This window comes from Myxocyprinus asiaticus, chromosome 34, assembly GCF_019703515.2.
Source record: "Myxocyprinus asiaticus isolate MX2 ecotype Aquarium Trade chromosome 34, UBuf_Myxa_2, whole genome shotgun sequence".
Taxonomy (NCBI): Eukaryota; Metazoa; Chordata; class Actinopteri; order Cypriniformes; family Catostomidae; genus Myxocyprinus; species Myxocyprinus asiaticus.
The window spans coordinates 31,944,855-31,961,758 of record NC_059377.1 but is presented as its reverse complement, the minus strand read 5'-3'; the positions used below and the strand labels follow the sequence as shown (position 1 = coordinate 31,961,758).

At 37.5% G+C, this 16,904-nt stretch overlaps 2 protein-coding genes across 9 annotated transcripts in view; both read left to right on the top strand.

Moving 5' to 3' along the window:
• Positions 1–2,110, top strand: part of LOC127424883 (TBC1 domain family member 5-like) — a 40,202-nt gene extending 38,092 nt beyond the window's left edge. For 6 of the 8 annotated variants that reach the window (XM_051670405.1, XM_051670400.1, XM_051670401.1 and 3 more), the window contains 2 exons: positions 157–402; positions 565–2,110. In XM_051670405.1, coding sequence (XP_051526365.1) covers positions 157–402; positions 565–804 — 486 coding nt within the window. In that variant the 3' untranslated portion in view covers positions 805–2,110. The remainder of the gene's footprint in view (positions 1–156; positions 403–564) is intronic. The other 2 variants (XM_051670406.1, XM_051670407.1) reach the window with 1 other exon arrangement.
• A 1,349-nt stretch (positions 2,111–3,459) lies between these two features.
• On the top strand, positions 3,460–14,975 carry LOC127424889 (deleted in azoospermia-like). The gene is made up of 9 exons (XM_051670419.1): positions 3,460–3,513; positions 3,675–3,782; positions 4,144–4,235; positions 4,448–4,499; positions 6,048–6,114; positions 6,256–6,386; positions 6,579–6,659; positions 10,964–11,014; positions 14,931–14,975. The coding sequence occupies exons 1-9, from the start codon at positions 3,460–3,462 to the stop codon at positions 14,973–14,975; spliced, it is 681 nt and encodes a 226-aa protein (XP_051526379.1).
• The last annotated feature ends 1,929 nt before the right edge of the window (positions 14,976–16,904 follow it).

Below are 16,904 nucleotides of genomic sequence, written 5' to 3'. Positions count from 1 at the left end.
TGACCTTTGTCCCAGGCAACCGATTTCCTACATAGCTGGGTTTATTTTGTGATAAAACCTGGCTGACTGTACATTGCCCCTTACATATATTAGAAAAAAAAGTAAACACATTTTTAACACACATTGAAGACTCTCTCTTTACCCATTACTGTCCAGATTAAAGACATCCTGAAGGGGGCTCTCCGATTCAACCAGAGCCAGCTGGAGTCAGAAGAGAATGAAGAGATCACAATAGCTGATGATCACTACTGCTTTTCTCAGTACAGCACACTAAAGGACCAGAGTGATCCAGACTGCTCTACAAACACAACTGATTCTACAAACAGACCACAAAATACTTCACAGCGCAACAACCTCCAGGAAGGAGAGATAGTAGCAGAGGAAGAACAAGAGGACGAGAAGGTCGTGACCACTGAGAGTGTCACTACAATACAAGAGCCACATATTAGAGATGATTATACAAAGCATAGTTCAAAGAATGCTTCACGTGGAGAGGATTTTAACTGTACAGTGTGTACACATGTATAAATATATCAAATACATACTAATTTTTCATTGTCTTAGGCTGCTGAGGGCAGAAACTGGGACGACTACATCCTGGTCCCGCAGGATGGAGAGCCAGCTGAGAGTGAGGAGCAAAGCCTAATCACCACAGCTCCACTCTTCAAGCATGTGCAAGGCCTAAACAAGGCGGATTTCCAAGACCCCTTGATGGCAACCACATCTGGGTCTTCCAGTCCAGATGATGGCAGCACTCACAGCAAGGACTCTGACTTCACTATTGTTAATCCTACTGACCTTTGAACATTGACTCTCCCTAAATATGGCTGTACCCATCTTCAACACTTAATTAATCTAGGGGGGAAAACTCTGCTGGTTGTTTGCACATACTGTATGAACTCAGGCTGATTGCCTTATGTGCCCCTATGCCCTGATACTGTAACCCTAAACCACATATATTTCCTAAATCTTGGACCTTTCGCTGTGTATTTATGTGTCCAGTACATCCTAAGTCAAAACTGCTCCTTTCTGTGTGCCCTTAACAAGTAACTATTGTTCTGTTACCTAAATCTAGGATCTAAAGCCATTAAAACTGCCTCAGTTTACTCAGATTCTTCATGCTGTTGTTGAAGTGTTGGTCCTCACATTCTCCTAGATCAATATCCTGTAAAGTACTTTAACAGACACCATCTGCCTCAGACAAAAGCTATATTCTGCTTGACTTCTCCCTCTATCTCAGTCCTTTTGTCTGACGGTAGCGATAAGGATGAGACTGATAGATGCTTAATCCAGCAGGAGAGAGCATCTTATTTTTCATCAATATGGACTGAACCTCTCTCTCTCTCTCTCTCGTTTACTCACTCATAATTGATTGTTCATGAACCAGTGCCTGAATAGTTGTCCATTTTTTTTTTCTTCTTTTTAAAGATCGAGATTTTAGTCCATAGGCCACAATTTAGTCATTTGTTAAATTATGGATTTTTTTTATTATTATTATTATTATTATTATTTACTTGTCATTTATGTTTAAGACAATGATATGTGACATTTTTATGTTCTAGTGTTTCTCTGGTGGTGTCAGGAGTCTCATTTTGTCTCGATTCCCGTGGTAACTGTGTAATGTTTTGCACATAACACGAGGGATGTTCTAATACTGATATCCTATTATCTCTGGATGAATAAAAAGCATTAATCTTGCCTAATCCACAACTTTGTGCATGGTGAGATGTTTCTTCTTTTTAGCCATTTTTCTGTTCACCAGAGATACTTATTGTGCTTTTGAGCTATATTCATAACCTAGTAATTAATTAGTAGACAGTGGGTCAGCCTAGGTTTTGAGACACATGTCCTAAAATGCTGTCTTGGGGGACATGCAGACTGAACCCCTACTTATGCAAAAAAAAAAAAAAAAAAAAGTGTCACAGTGCGAAAGTACATGGATGTCTCGAGTAGGGATGTGTAATTGATTAATCGAGTACTTGTCCAGCTGTAAGTATTCGACAAGTAAAAACACTTCTCGAATATTGCAATTTGATTTTCCTTTGCCTGCCATGAGCAATTGTGAAACTGCTTCTCTCACCAAAATCTTGCCCTTACAACTCAATGCATTGGTTGGCGCTGTGGATGCATGATGTTGTTAAAGGAATAGTTCACCCAAAAAGAAAATTCTGTTATTAAAGTTATTGCATAGCTTTAGAAGATTTTGAATGGATGATTTATTTATTTATTTATTTTTATCTAGAGGTTATTTATGCATAGTGCTAATTTTTTCATAAGAAAACTGGGTTCAAAGGTTACATTAAGATTCTAAATTTCTAGTAATCGATTAGTCTTTTTTTTTTTTTTTTTATGCTTTACAGTACTCGACAACTAAATTACTCGAAATGCCCATCCCCAGTCTCGAGGAGCGTTTTCAGAAGTTGAAGTGGAAGCTTCTGTGCGGAACGTTGAAAAAACAGTGAAACGTGGCGAAACGGTCAAAGATGTCAGTGTAGCGTGGAAGCAAAAACGTGTTTGGAGTGAACTGCCCCTTTAGTAGGCACTATGCAGATATCTAGTTTTGAGAAACAACCAATATTTTCAAACGCGACATCTATTGGCTAGCGTTAGCTGCAGCAAAAAACCAAAAAAACAAAAAATCATTATCGATATCATCGATTGGTCCTCGAATTCTAATTGTATTTTTTCAAAACTTGCAATCTTTTCTCATATTTATATCAGACATTTATTGTACAATTAAAATGCTGAACATCAAGATTTGATTGTCCATAATAGTCTTCAAGAGGACATTTCAAAAGTGTATATTCCAAAATACCTCAAACTTTTTTGCAGTAGATTACTTTCAGATTCTACCTGACCTTTTATATTAGTAACATAGTCAGGATTAAACTTTGATCCAAGAATGATCAAAGATGAGCACTTTTTTAGTGTTAATAACTCAAATTTCCCATATTTGGTATATTGATTTTTCCAATTAGGACTGTAGATGGGTGTGGCGCTCTAATGCACTGCAGCCTGGAGCACAGAGACAAGCTACTAACTTCATTAACTTATTCTGACATTTTAATGGTTTTAAATATGGTAAGTAAAAAAATATATATATATTAACAGAAACTGATAAATTAACCAATACCCGTAATATATGGATCTGTTCGACTTTGATCTCGAGGTTTTGTTCTCTAAGAAAGTTAGCGCGCTAAACTCGACAGATCATATCAAATCAGACTGTCGCCCATTGGATTAAACATCCAAAAGGAAAGCACAAATGTTCTTCCAATTAACTAATTTTAGACGAACTTCCTAGATTGCTTAATGAAGAAACATGAAAAGATCTGGTTCGGGTTTCGACCGCGTGTGGTTGGACACATTGAAACTTATTCACGTTAGCATTTCGGGTGACTTTAGGGTTTATCTTTAGGGAATTGTTAATAAAACTTGTGGCTTTACTTAAGATCTAAGATGTATCAGGGCGTCCAGTTACCCTTGTGTTTAATATGTGGCCTTTATTCAAAGGTAATGTTCACAGGCCTCAACCTTTTAAGGCTGACTTTCTTGTTCGGATTAACAAATAAAGGATTGAATGAAATGTTAATTTAACGTGTCGATACTCAAATTGCACTACTGATAATAAATGTTTCTTCATATTGGGATGACATTTTTTAAAATGCACGCAGGATATCCAGAAACAGTGTCAGGGATTTCTGAAGTTGTCCAACGGTTATATTTTACCAGAAGGCAAGATGACGCCCAACACGCTGTTCGTCGGCGGGATTGACATGAAGGTAATGCAATGTACAGTTAAAAGAAGACTTTGGGTTGTTTTTGTGCTAATTTCCCTCACATTTTTGTCACTTTAAATGCGTGATATTTTTCTAATTACTCGGGTGAAATAAAGAAATTGGCGTTGTTATTGTTTGTAGGTCTGGTTGGACCACATTTAACCAGTCAATGAACTAAGCCAAAGTTCACATTGCACCCCATGAATTTGGGACCCTTTTCTTACAGATGCTATTTGTTGGGCTCTTTTTGTATACTTTGGAAGTCTTGAAGGGAAATTTATTTTACAATGTGTATAAGTCATGTTCACTATAGTTCCAGCATTCACTCTTGATTTCAAAACGTAATATCTTTTCCATTGATCAGGTGGATGAGAACGAGATCAGGGAATTCTTTGCCAAGTATGGAGCTGTGAAAGAAGTGAAAATAATCACTTACCGCGGAGGAATATGCAAAGGGTGAGTAGCTTTTTTTTCCTGGTCATTAAGTGAATTTAGCTTGGACTTATAAATTCAACCAAAAATATGGTTGAAGAGAATATCATGTCATTCTAAACCTGGTTGACTAGCTTCTGTGGTTAGAAATATTGCTTATGTTAATTTCAGAAAGAAAGGAAGAAAAAACTATTTCCCTGCATCACCTCTGATGTGTTGCACTTATCTTTTCACAGGTATGGTTTCGTTTATTTCAGTGAGGATGTCGATATCCAGACTATTGTTGATGTAAGGAGGTCACTTCCTGCTCTAAATGACTTGTTGAGTGTTGCTGTATTGGGTTTGAGAGGGGTAATTTGTTGTCAGGATCTGAAAGTGTAGCGGATGTCTATTGTACCAGGTGAGTAAAGGCCCCGGTATACTTCATACAAAACTGAAGAACTATCGAGTGAACTTTTCGAACAATATCTGGCCAAAACAAAGGTGTTTTTGAGTTTGATTCAGTGGTTCTTAATAGCTTGCTAGCGCTAACTTCGAACTGGCTGCTGAACACCTTCAGATTGCCATTAGTCCACATCATCGGTTGGTGTGACCTGGTGCTCCACCTACTTTGAGGCTGACAGCTAGTTCCTATTACATTGTTTGGTTATGTAAAATTGGTCAACATGAACAGACAGTTATTAGCGAGCTGGTGCAAATTTACCTACGTCTTTATGATCATTCGCGTAAAGACATTTTCCAAGAACGTCGTGTTTTTTTGGGGGGGTTTTTCTACAAAAAGAATCAGATCTACTCGTACACTCTTTAGGTGCCCTTTCACTCTGTGGTTTGATGTTGTGTCACTCATGTTTCGTATGCAGCTGAAAGCCATTCACACATCTGCCCAAAGTGAGATGCCTCTTATCACCATTCTTGTGTCTGTGTTCTGCCCACCAACACTCTTCTATACACCCATCTTTGCAGTAGTATCAGTGTCATCATAAATTACAATAAAAGTAATCTGCATATTATGGCTGCGTATAACATATTCACTCCATGAATGCAGAAGGTAAACATGACAAATTACACATTATCTACTGAATATTTTTAACTTTATATCATCATAATGGTTAAAACAGGTTTTTTTTTTTTTTTTTTAAACTGATCTCATGTGAATTCTACTCCGAATGAGGCATCAAGTCATTGATTGACATTTAAATGTCACATTGGTTAAGGTTTTAAATGTTGTCTTGTGCGTCCTCATTTAATTAAATACATTTAAATGCTCCTGAACACCTACCCCAGAAGCGTGGCCTGTGTCTGAATGTTCGCAAACAGTATACCATTGCTCAGCTGTTTAGAACATCTTTTTGACTCTGAACGAAGAACTTTGCCATGAAATGAATTAAAAAGCTGCAATAATACATGTTTAAACATAGATGTTTTATCATTATACATGTTACCAACATGAAAAGCATGACAAATGTAACCCAAGTTGTGATCTTATTTAAAAGCTGTCAGTGTATCCTGTCAGCTTTTGGTAATCTGTTAAAGTTAACTGGAGACGTGGAAGTATATGTTCTGGCCAGTATTTTAACATGTGCTATTGACCTTTTATGTTGTGAATGGAATTTTTCCTTTTTCACAACACTACAATCTTTTATAGAATTGTTTTATTGTACTGGATTGAATAGTCTCCCTTTTTCTATGTATTGTTTTTGCAAGATGTGTTATTTATGAATTGTTTGGCTATTTCATGGCAAATACAGGTGGCATTGTAGCTGATATGGCTTTAAAAGCCAAACAAACACAACACTCTACCCTTTTTTTTTTGTTTTTTTTGTTTATTTTTTACAGCAGCCGATCTGTTTTAAAGGTAAAAAGCTCAAACTGGGACCTGCCATCATGAAGGAGCGAACTTCTCGTGCGTCCATGTGCCTCTCTTTCTGTTTGGTTTGCACTAAACTGTCATTCTAAAATTTGATCTTAATATAATCATTATTCATTGGTGTACTCAGGCAAATGAAATGAATTTGATTACCATTCAACTGTTTTCAATTTCCAGGTTCAATGCCGTCTCCACTGATTGGTCCATCACAGTGGGTAAGCCCCTCCCCATACGTCTACTGCAGCTGCTGCTCCCCAGGCCTGGCCCCGCCCTCACCAGTCTTCAACGGAGGGAATCAGTATATGCAGGTAACTAGTGTATAATGTACATACAAACCTTCACACTCGCATACAAGTCCTGCAAAAGAGTTATTTAAACAAAATATTGCATAATCCAAAAAGAATGTCTGTATTATTCCTCCCAGAATACTATAATGTTGTGTTCCATTATAATTTAAAATATTTATAGTCTTCTTTCTCTTGCCCACTTGTTCTGTCTAGCCGTATTCTTATTCCAGTCATCCAGGAGTTATGATCCCTCAGGTGCCTATGAACTATGCACAGGCTACGTACGCCTACCAGGTATACACTCAGCCATCTCATACTATTCGCGCACACAAATGCTGCCTTCAAGTTCTCCTGGGAAGTTCCTACGTATGATTTCAGAAATCGTAATTACAACGTAGTGTGCGTTCAAGTGATTTTGGTTGGAATAAAATGGACGTTAAGCAATTTTACATTTTTCTTTCACTTCCTGACATTGCAGTCATTTACAATTGCAACTGTTTATGATCCACAATAGTTGGCTTCAGCAGTGATGGCAAAACCCATGATCACATTGGCTTTTATGATTATGGGAAACCTGCAACAGGGAATTTTAAAATTATAATATGTACAGTTGAAGTCAGAAGTTTACATACACCTTGGCCAAGTACATTTTAACTCAGTTTTTCACAGTTCCTGACATTTAATTGAAAACATTCCCTGTCTTGGGTCAGTTAGGATCACTATTTTAAGAATGTGATATGTCAGAATAATAGTAGAGTGAATTATTTATTTCAACTTATTTTTCATCACATTCCCAGTGGGTCAGAAGTTTACATACACTTTGTTAGTATTTTGTAGCATTGCCTTTAAATTGTTTAACTTTTTGGGTAGCCTTCCACAAGCTTCTCACAATATGTTGCTGGAATTTTGGCCCATTCCTCCAGACAGAACCGGTGTAACTGAGTCTGGTTTGTAGGCCTCCTTGCTTGCACACGCTTTGTCAGTTAAGCCCACAAAAGTTCTATAAGATTGAGGTCAGGGCTTTGTGATGGCCACTCCGATACCTTCACTTTGTCCATTTTGCCACAACTTTGGAGGGATGCTTGATTATTGTCCATTTGAAAGACCCATTTGCCACCGAGCTTTAACCCTCAGAGGTCGACGGACACGTCCTGCTGGATTTTTTCCTCATAACAGCGGAAACGACTTAAAATACTCCGTCATTTTTGTGCTTACAGATAAGTGTAAGACATCATTAGAGACTGTAAAGGGTCTACTTTTATTTGTGTACACTCTCAATAACAAAACCTTGTGCTTTTGTAAAAGAAAATAAACAGGGTGCGCTTTCAGCCGTCTCCGTCTCCACGAGCATCTTTCTGAAACGCGTCACAAAAATGAACTGAAACTCCGAATATTTATCACACAAACATGAAAAATGTCTAAAGAAAGCTTAAAATGTCTACTTTTAAATAAAACAATTCAAATTTAAAACAAATATTCTCCTGCAATGTAATCTGTATGAAACAAAGGGATGTACAGTTTCTCCTGGCTCAGCTAATTATCCCTAATGTGATCGCACCCACCAGCAGAGAGCGCTATTCATACGGTAATGTGCTGAGGCGATCAATGCAAATGGTAAACGCCCCCAACAATGCCTTAAAAAACAAAGTTCATCAGATTCATTCACTTTCCTGCGTATTTGGAAGATGGCATGCTACACAGGTGAGGAAGAGTTCACATTTTCCTCAGAGCGGGACTCCGATGAATGTTTGCATTTAAGAGCGTCTTGATCCAGCCGAGGATAGAATTTTGGATGAGTAAGTCTTTTGGTTTTACTTGCATGTTAGTTGACATGCTATTTTATATAAACGTACATATTTTACTAGTTGGATTATTTCCAGATTTACCAGTCAGGATTCAGAGTATTGAAATATGTCCTAATAGGCAAGTTTTAGTTGCATGTAAATGTTGTTTCGGCTAAAGCAGTTATTTAAATTGTATGCTGTATGATATATGTAATATGATATAATATGAATGTTTAGATTATATTTTAACTAGTGTTTATGCTGCCTCATCAACGAAGCTTGTGCTTGCAAATATCTGTTCGGGTGTAAAATGTGCTGTAAATATGCCCATATTAGAAAATTGGCATATTAGAATGATTTCTGATGGATCATGTGACACTAAAGACTGCAGTAATGATGCTGAAAATTCAGCTTTGATCACAGGATTAAATTTCATTTTACAATATATTCAAATAGAAAAGTTATTTTAAATTGTAAAAAATATTTCTCTATCACTGTTTTTGCTGTATTTTGGATCATATAAATGCAGCCTTGGTGAGCAGAAGAGACTTTTAAAAACATTTAAAAAATCTTACTGATCTAAAACTTTTAAACGGTAGTGTAGGTCTAAAGTTTAAGTAAAGTCTTTAAGTAAAGAAAATGTATAGTCAGATTACTTTGAACTTAAACTTGATTTTGTGAATAAGCTACAAACATTCATTCTCTCTCAGGGGAGGGGTCTTTGTCTCCTCAGGTGTGAATCTCATCAATATTCATGATCATCCACGCCTTCTCGCATATGGCCTTACAAAAGTTAAATGAATATATTGTTTTGAACGAATGAGTGATCGGGATGGTTTTCACATTTTATAGCAAAAAGTTTAGGCTACAAGATCCAGTTCTCAAGTCTTGTGAACAAATGTTTAGTATGTGTTATATGGCCTTATTTCAGTGACTTAAAATTGTTTAAAAAAAAAAAAAAAAACCACGCATAAACGTTATTTTCTCAAAACAAACGTACATGTTGCTCACATTATTTTAGCCCATTTTTTACTGAATACAGTCTTATCAGACTTTAGCCATTAATATGTTTTTAAGCAACTGAAAAAAGCACAAATGTCAAGGCATGTCAAAACTTCCTGGCTGATGTCTTGATGTTGTTTCAGTATCCACACAGTTTTCCTTCCTCTTTATGCCATGCACCAGTCCCTCCTGCATCAAAGCACCCCCACAACATGATGCTGCCACCCCCATGCTTCATGGTTGGAATGGTGTTCTTTGGCTTGCAAGCCTCACCCTTTTTCCTCCAAACATAACGATGGTCATTATGGCCAAACAGTTCCAATTTTTGTTTCATCAGACCAGAGGACATTACCACTTACCAAAAAGTAAGATCTTTGTCACCATGTGTACTTGCAAACTGTAGTCTGGCTTTTTTATGGTGGTTTTGGAGCAGTGGCTTCTTCCTTGCTGAGCAGCCTTTCAGGTTATATCTATATAGGACTTGTTTTACTGTGGATATAGATACTTGTCTACCTGTTTCCTCCAGCATCTTCACAAGGTCCTTTTGTTTTGGGATTGATTTGCACTTTTCGCACCAAACTACGTTCATCTCTAGGAGACAGAATGCGTCTCTTTCCTGAGCAGTATGGTGACTGCATTATAAACACCATGGTGTTTACACTTACATACTATTGTTTGTACAGATGAACGTGGTACCTTCAGGCATTTGGAAATTGCTCTCAAGGATGAACCAGACTTGTGGAGGTTCACAATTTTTTTTCTGAGGTCTTTGCTGATTTCTTCATTTTACTGTCCCATGATGTCAAGCAAAGAGACACCAAGTTTGAAGGTAGGTGTGGTGAGCGGGCCGAGGGTGACTGTGCGGAGCGAGGCCGGGATGGACACCTGCAGCGGATTATCTCGCTCAGCTTTGGGTGATTATAGCATTAACGGGCGAGAGATAAAGCCACGATGAGAGCTGCAGTCAGGGAGAGAGAGAGGGAGAAACAACCAAGCTGCATGTGTCTGGGGAGCTGGAAAGCACCCTGTTGATGTTCATGCTGCTGAAAAGCAGCGGTGTTGAATGTTTTGTTACACTGAAAAGTGCTGACAGTAAGGAGTCTGGATGTTTGCACGGCTCCCGCTTCAGAGAGTCAAAGAACTTCCTTACAATAGGCCTGAAAATACATCCACAGGTACACCTCCAGTTGACTCCATTTAGCCTATCAGAATCTAATTGCCGAAAGGTTTGACATAATTTTCTGGAATTTTCCAAGCTGCTTAGAAGCACAGTTAACATGGTGTATGTAAACTTCTGACCCAGTAGAATTGTGGTAGTCAATTAAAAATTTTACAGTCTGTCTGTAAACAATTGTTGGAAAAATTACTCGTCATGCACAAAGTAGATGTCCTAAATGACTTGCCAAAACAATTGTTTGCTTATATGAAATCTGTGGAGTGGTTAAAAAATGAGTTTTAATGACTTCAGCCTAAGTGTATATAAACTTCTGACTTCAACTGTGTATTTATATAATGTAATTTTAAAAAAATGTATATGAAATAATATGCAAGTTAACATATGTAAAATTTAATTGCACCTACAAAGAGCCTTTTTTTAAATCCTATGCATTAATCATAAATGACTGGCGAAGTCATGGGGAAAATTATAGAAAATGTATTGGTCAAAAGGTGTGGAAACCCTGCTCTTAGTTAAGCACACACTTAAATGTTTCGTACTAAACTTCTCAGATTTGGACAAACCTTTCTGACCGGACTGCATGCTGCCAGACATAATGCAACTGACTGTGCTCCACCTTTGTTTTTGTGTATTAGTATCCCCTGCCACAGTGGTGCGGAGAGCAGAGGACAAGGCTTATCAATCAGGTCAGTGCCCCATCCCTTTTTCCCAGTTGGTAATCAAGGGGGTGAGAAGGAGAGGGTGAACTGGCTTGTTGTAGTTCTCAATCTCAATTGCCATGCCTAGAAAAACATATTTTATGCACTGTTGATAGACCTGTATAGAGTTTTTATTTTCTGGGCTTTCATACAGAAGACTGCTGTTTTTCAGTACAGTTGAGACTCAGTTGCACTCCAGTAATTTTTTATTAAAAGTTTTACTCAGACGTGAATTAAAAAAATTACATTGTAATTTTGCAATATGTAGGAAATCATAACCACTCTCATTAAACTGAAGTCTCCTGTCACATTAGTAACCTTATAAAAGCTGTTTTATTCTACATGGAGAGGGTCTAGACAAGGGGGCTGCCATTTTAGAATTGCATGACCAGACGAATACTACTCGCTTAATCTCAGTAACCGTCCTGTTATTTAACACTTTCCCTCACTGAATGTTTACATGGACATCAGAAAGTGTGTTGTTGTGAAAAGCAGTGTCCCCGTTTACATCCACTGTATAAGCGGCATACTATTTACCCCTGTATACGGTCAGTAAGCAGTTTTCTCCACCGCAACGTAATTTCCACGTGATGCTTGTGTAAATAACAAACATGGTATCAATGGAAGACTTCACTGTTTTATTCTGTTGCTTCGCTATATTTCCAGATATTCCAGAGTTGTTGCTGTGTTTGTTTCCTTACCTTTCTATCGTGACCTGCAGCAAAATTGCGCTTCAATAGTGGGGTTCCCCTCTTATGTAAAGCTCTGGGATTCCCTCAATGTACCAGCGCATATACCCAAACGTGAGGGACTGTTGATATTTTATAGTGGTGTTTATAAATGGTTGTAGTTTATGGTGTATGTGCTTTTCCCACTATACTCCAGAAATGTTTTAATTTGTTGTTGGGCTTCATCCTTTGACGTTTGTTATTCGGTCTGTTCCACGCACATGCGCGCGCCTCAACCTGTTAGAATGCCGCTTTTGTTTTCATGGCCACATAAGCAGCTTTCTCCGGAAGAACATAGGTGTGCTTTCTGCAAAAACCCTGGAATAAGTGCATGTAAACATGGTGACTCATTGATTAAAGTAATCTTGACTGCGAATTCATAATTTCTACAATGGCATCTGAAACTGAAAACGATTGACTTTAAATGATGCATCCAAGCCACTAGGTGTCAGTGTAAGTCTAAGTTGAGACAGACAAAAGTTACTGAGTGCACCTTTAAGCCTAAAGTACACTTCGGGTTTGACACTAACACGGTGTCTGCGTACAGTTGAACGCTAACCTTTCAATGTGTACTTCATTTGACTGTGCGTGCATACACGGCAGTCGTAGCACGCATGCGCCAACCGCCTATGATAGACTGGACTATTTATCTTCAAGAGATTAGACCCATAAATGTCTTTTATATTCCTTCAGACTCCAGTTATACAAATGCAGGTATCTTCTGACCTCATACACATGCTCTTGACATGCACATCCACTGTTGTTTCCACTTTCATCTGTTTAAGTACCGATTACATCTAGCCCTTCTTCGTGAGATCAACGGCTCAACTGTGAGTGTTGCCACCTTGTGGACCCACTAACAAGTGCAAATAATTCCAGGCGCATGCTGCACATTCAGAGTACACGTGGTTAGAAAAATCATGCGGCTTGTTCAGTAGGGCTGGGCAATATGTAAAATATTTTTGCAAAAATTGCCTTAAATATTGCGATGGACGATGCAATCAGATATTTACCGTCTCCAATGGCACCATTTGCCATCACGCAAGCATCCGTCAACAGATGGAAAATTACTAATGGCCTACAGATTAAGAAGTAAAGACAGTTATAAATGTAAAGACAATAATAATCAAAATAAGCCTAATAAATTCCCTTCTGTTCCCAAAATAATGCTGCCAAAGGTGTGTTTTTATCGAATTTGTGTTTGTATTGCATTTTGGTAATACATTTAATGCTGCCTAAAGAAAATAAAATAAAAAAAACATTTAGGTTCAAGGTGATCGTGTTTTGCATTACTTGATGATTTAATCACTTTCGTCTTTTATTTAATACAAAAATTTATATTACTGAACCTGCAGATCACAATGCATGCCAACTGCATAGAAATAAAGTGAATTAAACTCACAGCACCTCCCATGATTGGAGATAATTTGCAGCATTCTCAGACAACATTATTCTTGCAAACAGTTTTCATGAAACGGAGAAAGGAGTGTGCGCTTGTTCTACATGATAGGCTCGTGCTGCACGCCTCTGAACAAAAAGCGAATCGGGTGAAGTTTTTTGCTTTATTGGTTTTGCTTTAAAAATGTAATTCATTTATTGAAACATGAAAAACACAAAACATTTCTAAATTCAAATTGCACTTTAAACTAAATGAATAAAGCAATAAAACAATGAAGTGATATCTTATTAAACTACCTCCCCAAATCCGAACATTTACCATCCCCAACGGTTCCATTTGCACCATGGAATCCACAATGTATGCCAACCGCAAGGAAATAAAGCATATTAAACTCACAGCACCTCCCGAGATGATTTGCAGCATTCTCAGACAACATTATTCTTGTAAACAGTTTTCAGACGAATGAAACGGAAAAAGAGTGAAAACTCTTTACATGCACTTGTCTGTTCTTAAAAATATAATAGTGTGTTTCTTCAAGTGCATGTCTTTGTGACTAACTGCATTTTTTTTTTTTTTGTCATGTCACTCCAAGACCGGTTGCCTGCCTGTTTGCGGGTAGATGAGCAAAATTACCCGAGCATGAAATGCATTTGGACGAGGAGCTTGTGAATTGGTTTCAGCCTTGTCGCATTTGGCAGGTGCTAGTCTCACACCCTGGGCTACTGTTTAATATATTTGGTGACTTCCCAGATCCATGGTTTTGCCATTCCCCGATATTGTCGGCATTGGGATCTTTGTAAGACATCGTCGATATCCGAATACATCATATCGCCCAGACCTATTGTTCAGTGCTCGCACTCTGCTGGTGACAGTTTGAGTCATGCAACCTGTACGCACCTGTACCCCTTGTTCATATTTAAGAGATGCACCAATAGTATGTTAAAACTGGTTTGAAACTGATACAGTCCCTTATGTGCTTTTACTTTGAATTGCCATTGTAATATAATGAATTACAATATAACCAAAGATTTGTGGCCTTGAACCACAGAGATTACAACTTTGATTTGGTTCCAAAAATATACTTGCTCAGTAAATTGTTAAATTACAGAAAGTGCATCAGCAAGTACAAAACAGCTGCCTTGAGCAGTTTTTACAAAAATATTTTAAGAGCTGTCAATCAAATATCAACCCAAACGTCCCTAGGTCAAAGATTTGCTAAATTTCCCAGCAATAAACCAGGTCCAATTCCTCACTGGCATCCACTGTTGTATGTGTTTTTGTGGCTTGCAGCAACATGAAATTTGATCTGTGATCTGTTTGTAGTACAACATCGGCATGATTGAGTAAAGAAGCAGACAAGCTTGGGATAGAGCTGAAATGGCTTTCTTTTTTTTTTCTTTTTACATTACACATCTGCAACTTAATAAAAATAAAAAGTGTTTAGAAGCTAAATGTTTATTTTATTGTACCTTTTTAAGTGATTTACTAATACCATACCTGTATATTACTCTGGCCAAAAGTTTTAAGTTCTCTATCAATATTTCCTCAGATAAGTGATATTGGTGCACCTCTAGTAATGAATTTGTGTTTGGAAACGGAAGGATTGAGGCTGCTTTTGTCATGTATGAGTTGTATGCTCTGGTAAGCCATTAGAGGGCGGTGCTGGCTTAACAGAACTTTGAGATGCTTGCGGAAAATGTAAAAACTGTTTACTAGTCAAATTATAAGAATGTATAAGAGTATTTTAGGAGTGCATGCATGACTTTTTGTGTTACAGAACTATGTGGATTGTGGAGTCCAAACCTTGCTAACCCTTCTCTAGCCTTTTCCAGTACCGCAGACTCGTTTTTCTTGGTAAGCAATGTTTTCGTGCACCCGTAATGAAGAAACTCTATCGTTTGTCAATATTCACTTTAACAGGGGCTCTTATCTTTTTCTTAGGGTGGACTTCCATAGAAGCAGAGAACATCTTGATTGAGACCAAGCTATGAACTTCCTCGAGATTTCTTCTCTGTATGTCTGTGTGTGATGTGAAGGTGTATTTTGTGAGGAAGACACTGAAATTATCTTGTGATCAAACTGTGTTCTAAGGCCTCACACATCCACACATGACAAGCTTTATTTGCGTTTGCCTTTTTTCTGCCCATTTATTTGTATTGTCTGTTTTTCTTTCTTCGTCATGGCCAACCAACTTTAAAGACACTTAAGCTTGCGCACATTTGTTTTATTTATGCTTGCTTATTTTAAAGTTTGATTCACTCTTGGTGATGCGCTATATTAACGTGTTCAGTGCGTTCTTTTAAACTGAAGTTCATTTATTTACTTATTCAAGCTGGCAAGTGTTCACTTAAAACACTGTTTCATTGAGTTCTCACGTTCAGGGCACATTTTTTGACTTAATTTTATTTATTTTTTTCTATTTGGTTATTGAGCACCAGGGTACAGTGGCTTCGTTTTTCTGGTTTTTACTCTTTACAAAAATCTACTTTCATACATGCATCTGTCCTTATCACTGTACTTCAATTAATTTTCCCATTTAATGCTGTTCTTCCTCGCCGCAGTTTAGAGGTGTAAATAAAATCATTGCATTAATTCAAATAGTACAATAACATTTTACTCAGCCATGTAACAGTCTGAGCAGGTCACGGGAGTGATGTATTGTTTTAAATTTCAAAGCAATGATGGACTATTGATATCACTTCCATCACTGTGAACACAGTCATGCTGCGTTATCTGCTTTTCCAGCACTTTTTCGCACTCCGCAGTTCAAGTTTTGTTTTTAAGAGTTAATGTTTGCAAAGTGTTGGGGGTATTGTTGTACTGAACACAAAGCACTTGTCATTTTATCTGTAGTTTTGCAGCACTTCGTAGTTTTCTTTTGGGAGGGCCTTAATTTAATAGATGTAGCAGATTTATCATCAGATACTTTTAAACAGACTTGCATTGAAATATCTCTGTTTTATTGACTCATGTTTCCCATGGTGTCATGGAAGTTGTGGTTTGTACTGCGCCATATTCCGAGAGCTTTTGCCGATCACTGTACTCTAGAATTGCAATGTATATTAGTTAAGTATTTTCATGCTGGCATTGTACGGTTTTGCTTTTTTTGTTTTGTCAATAAATAATAAAGTTGAATTAACTTAATTTTAGCCTCCTGTTTATCAAGGCTGCCTTTATGGTTGTTAAATGAGTGATGGGTGAGTGATGAGTGATGAGTTTTTTTCCTTTGACATTTACTGAACTAGTTTGCATGCTTTATTTTGATTGATGGTATGGGATTTTATTATTTTATTATGATGGGTTATTAAACTTCACAGCATTAAGGAAAAATGTCTGGAGGGTTTTGTTATTTTTAGTTTGTTTCTGTGTATGGTGGTAGACTGTACAGGCCTGTTGTCCCTTGGGTTATCTGGCCTGCAACCCACGGTCTTGAATTATGGATTGGTCATGCGTAATTCACATGAAATATGAATTTAATACCACTATTGGCACCCGTATGTGTTTATATATTGTAGCATACAGAACCCTTCATAAATGTCAACAAACACAAATGTTATGCTCATTTGATATTAGCACAACCCATACATTGACTAATAATAAAAACATAAACTTGCAGTGGTTTAAACCACCAATAAATATAGTTTTCACCAGTGCATATATTTTAACTCCATTTCCCAAATGTTTTTTTTTTTTTTTCTTTCCTTCCTTCTCTCTCTCTATACTAAAGGTCTCGTTTCACCAATATAAAATG

Excerpts from the sequence above, each read along its gene's own strand:
- LOC127424889 (XM_051670419.1), top strand. The coding sequence starts at position 3,460 with ATGTATCAGGGCGTCCAGTTACCCTTGTGTTTAATATGTGGCCTTTAT. Across the intron at positions 4,236-4,447 it reads CGCGGAGGAATATGCAAAGG|GTATGGTTTCGTTTATTTCA; the intron begins GTGAGTAGCTTT and ends ATCTTTTCACAG. Across the intron at positions 6,660-10,963 it reads AGGCTACGTACGCCTACCAG|TATCCCCTGCCACAGTGGTG; the intron begins GTATACACTCAG and ends TTTGTGTATTAG.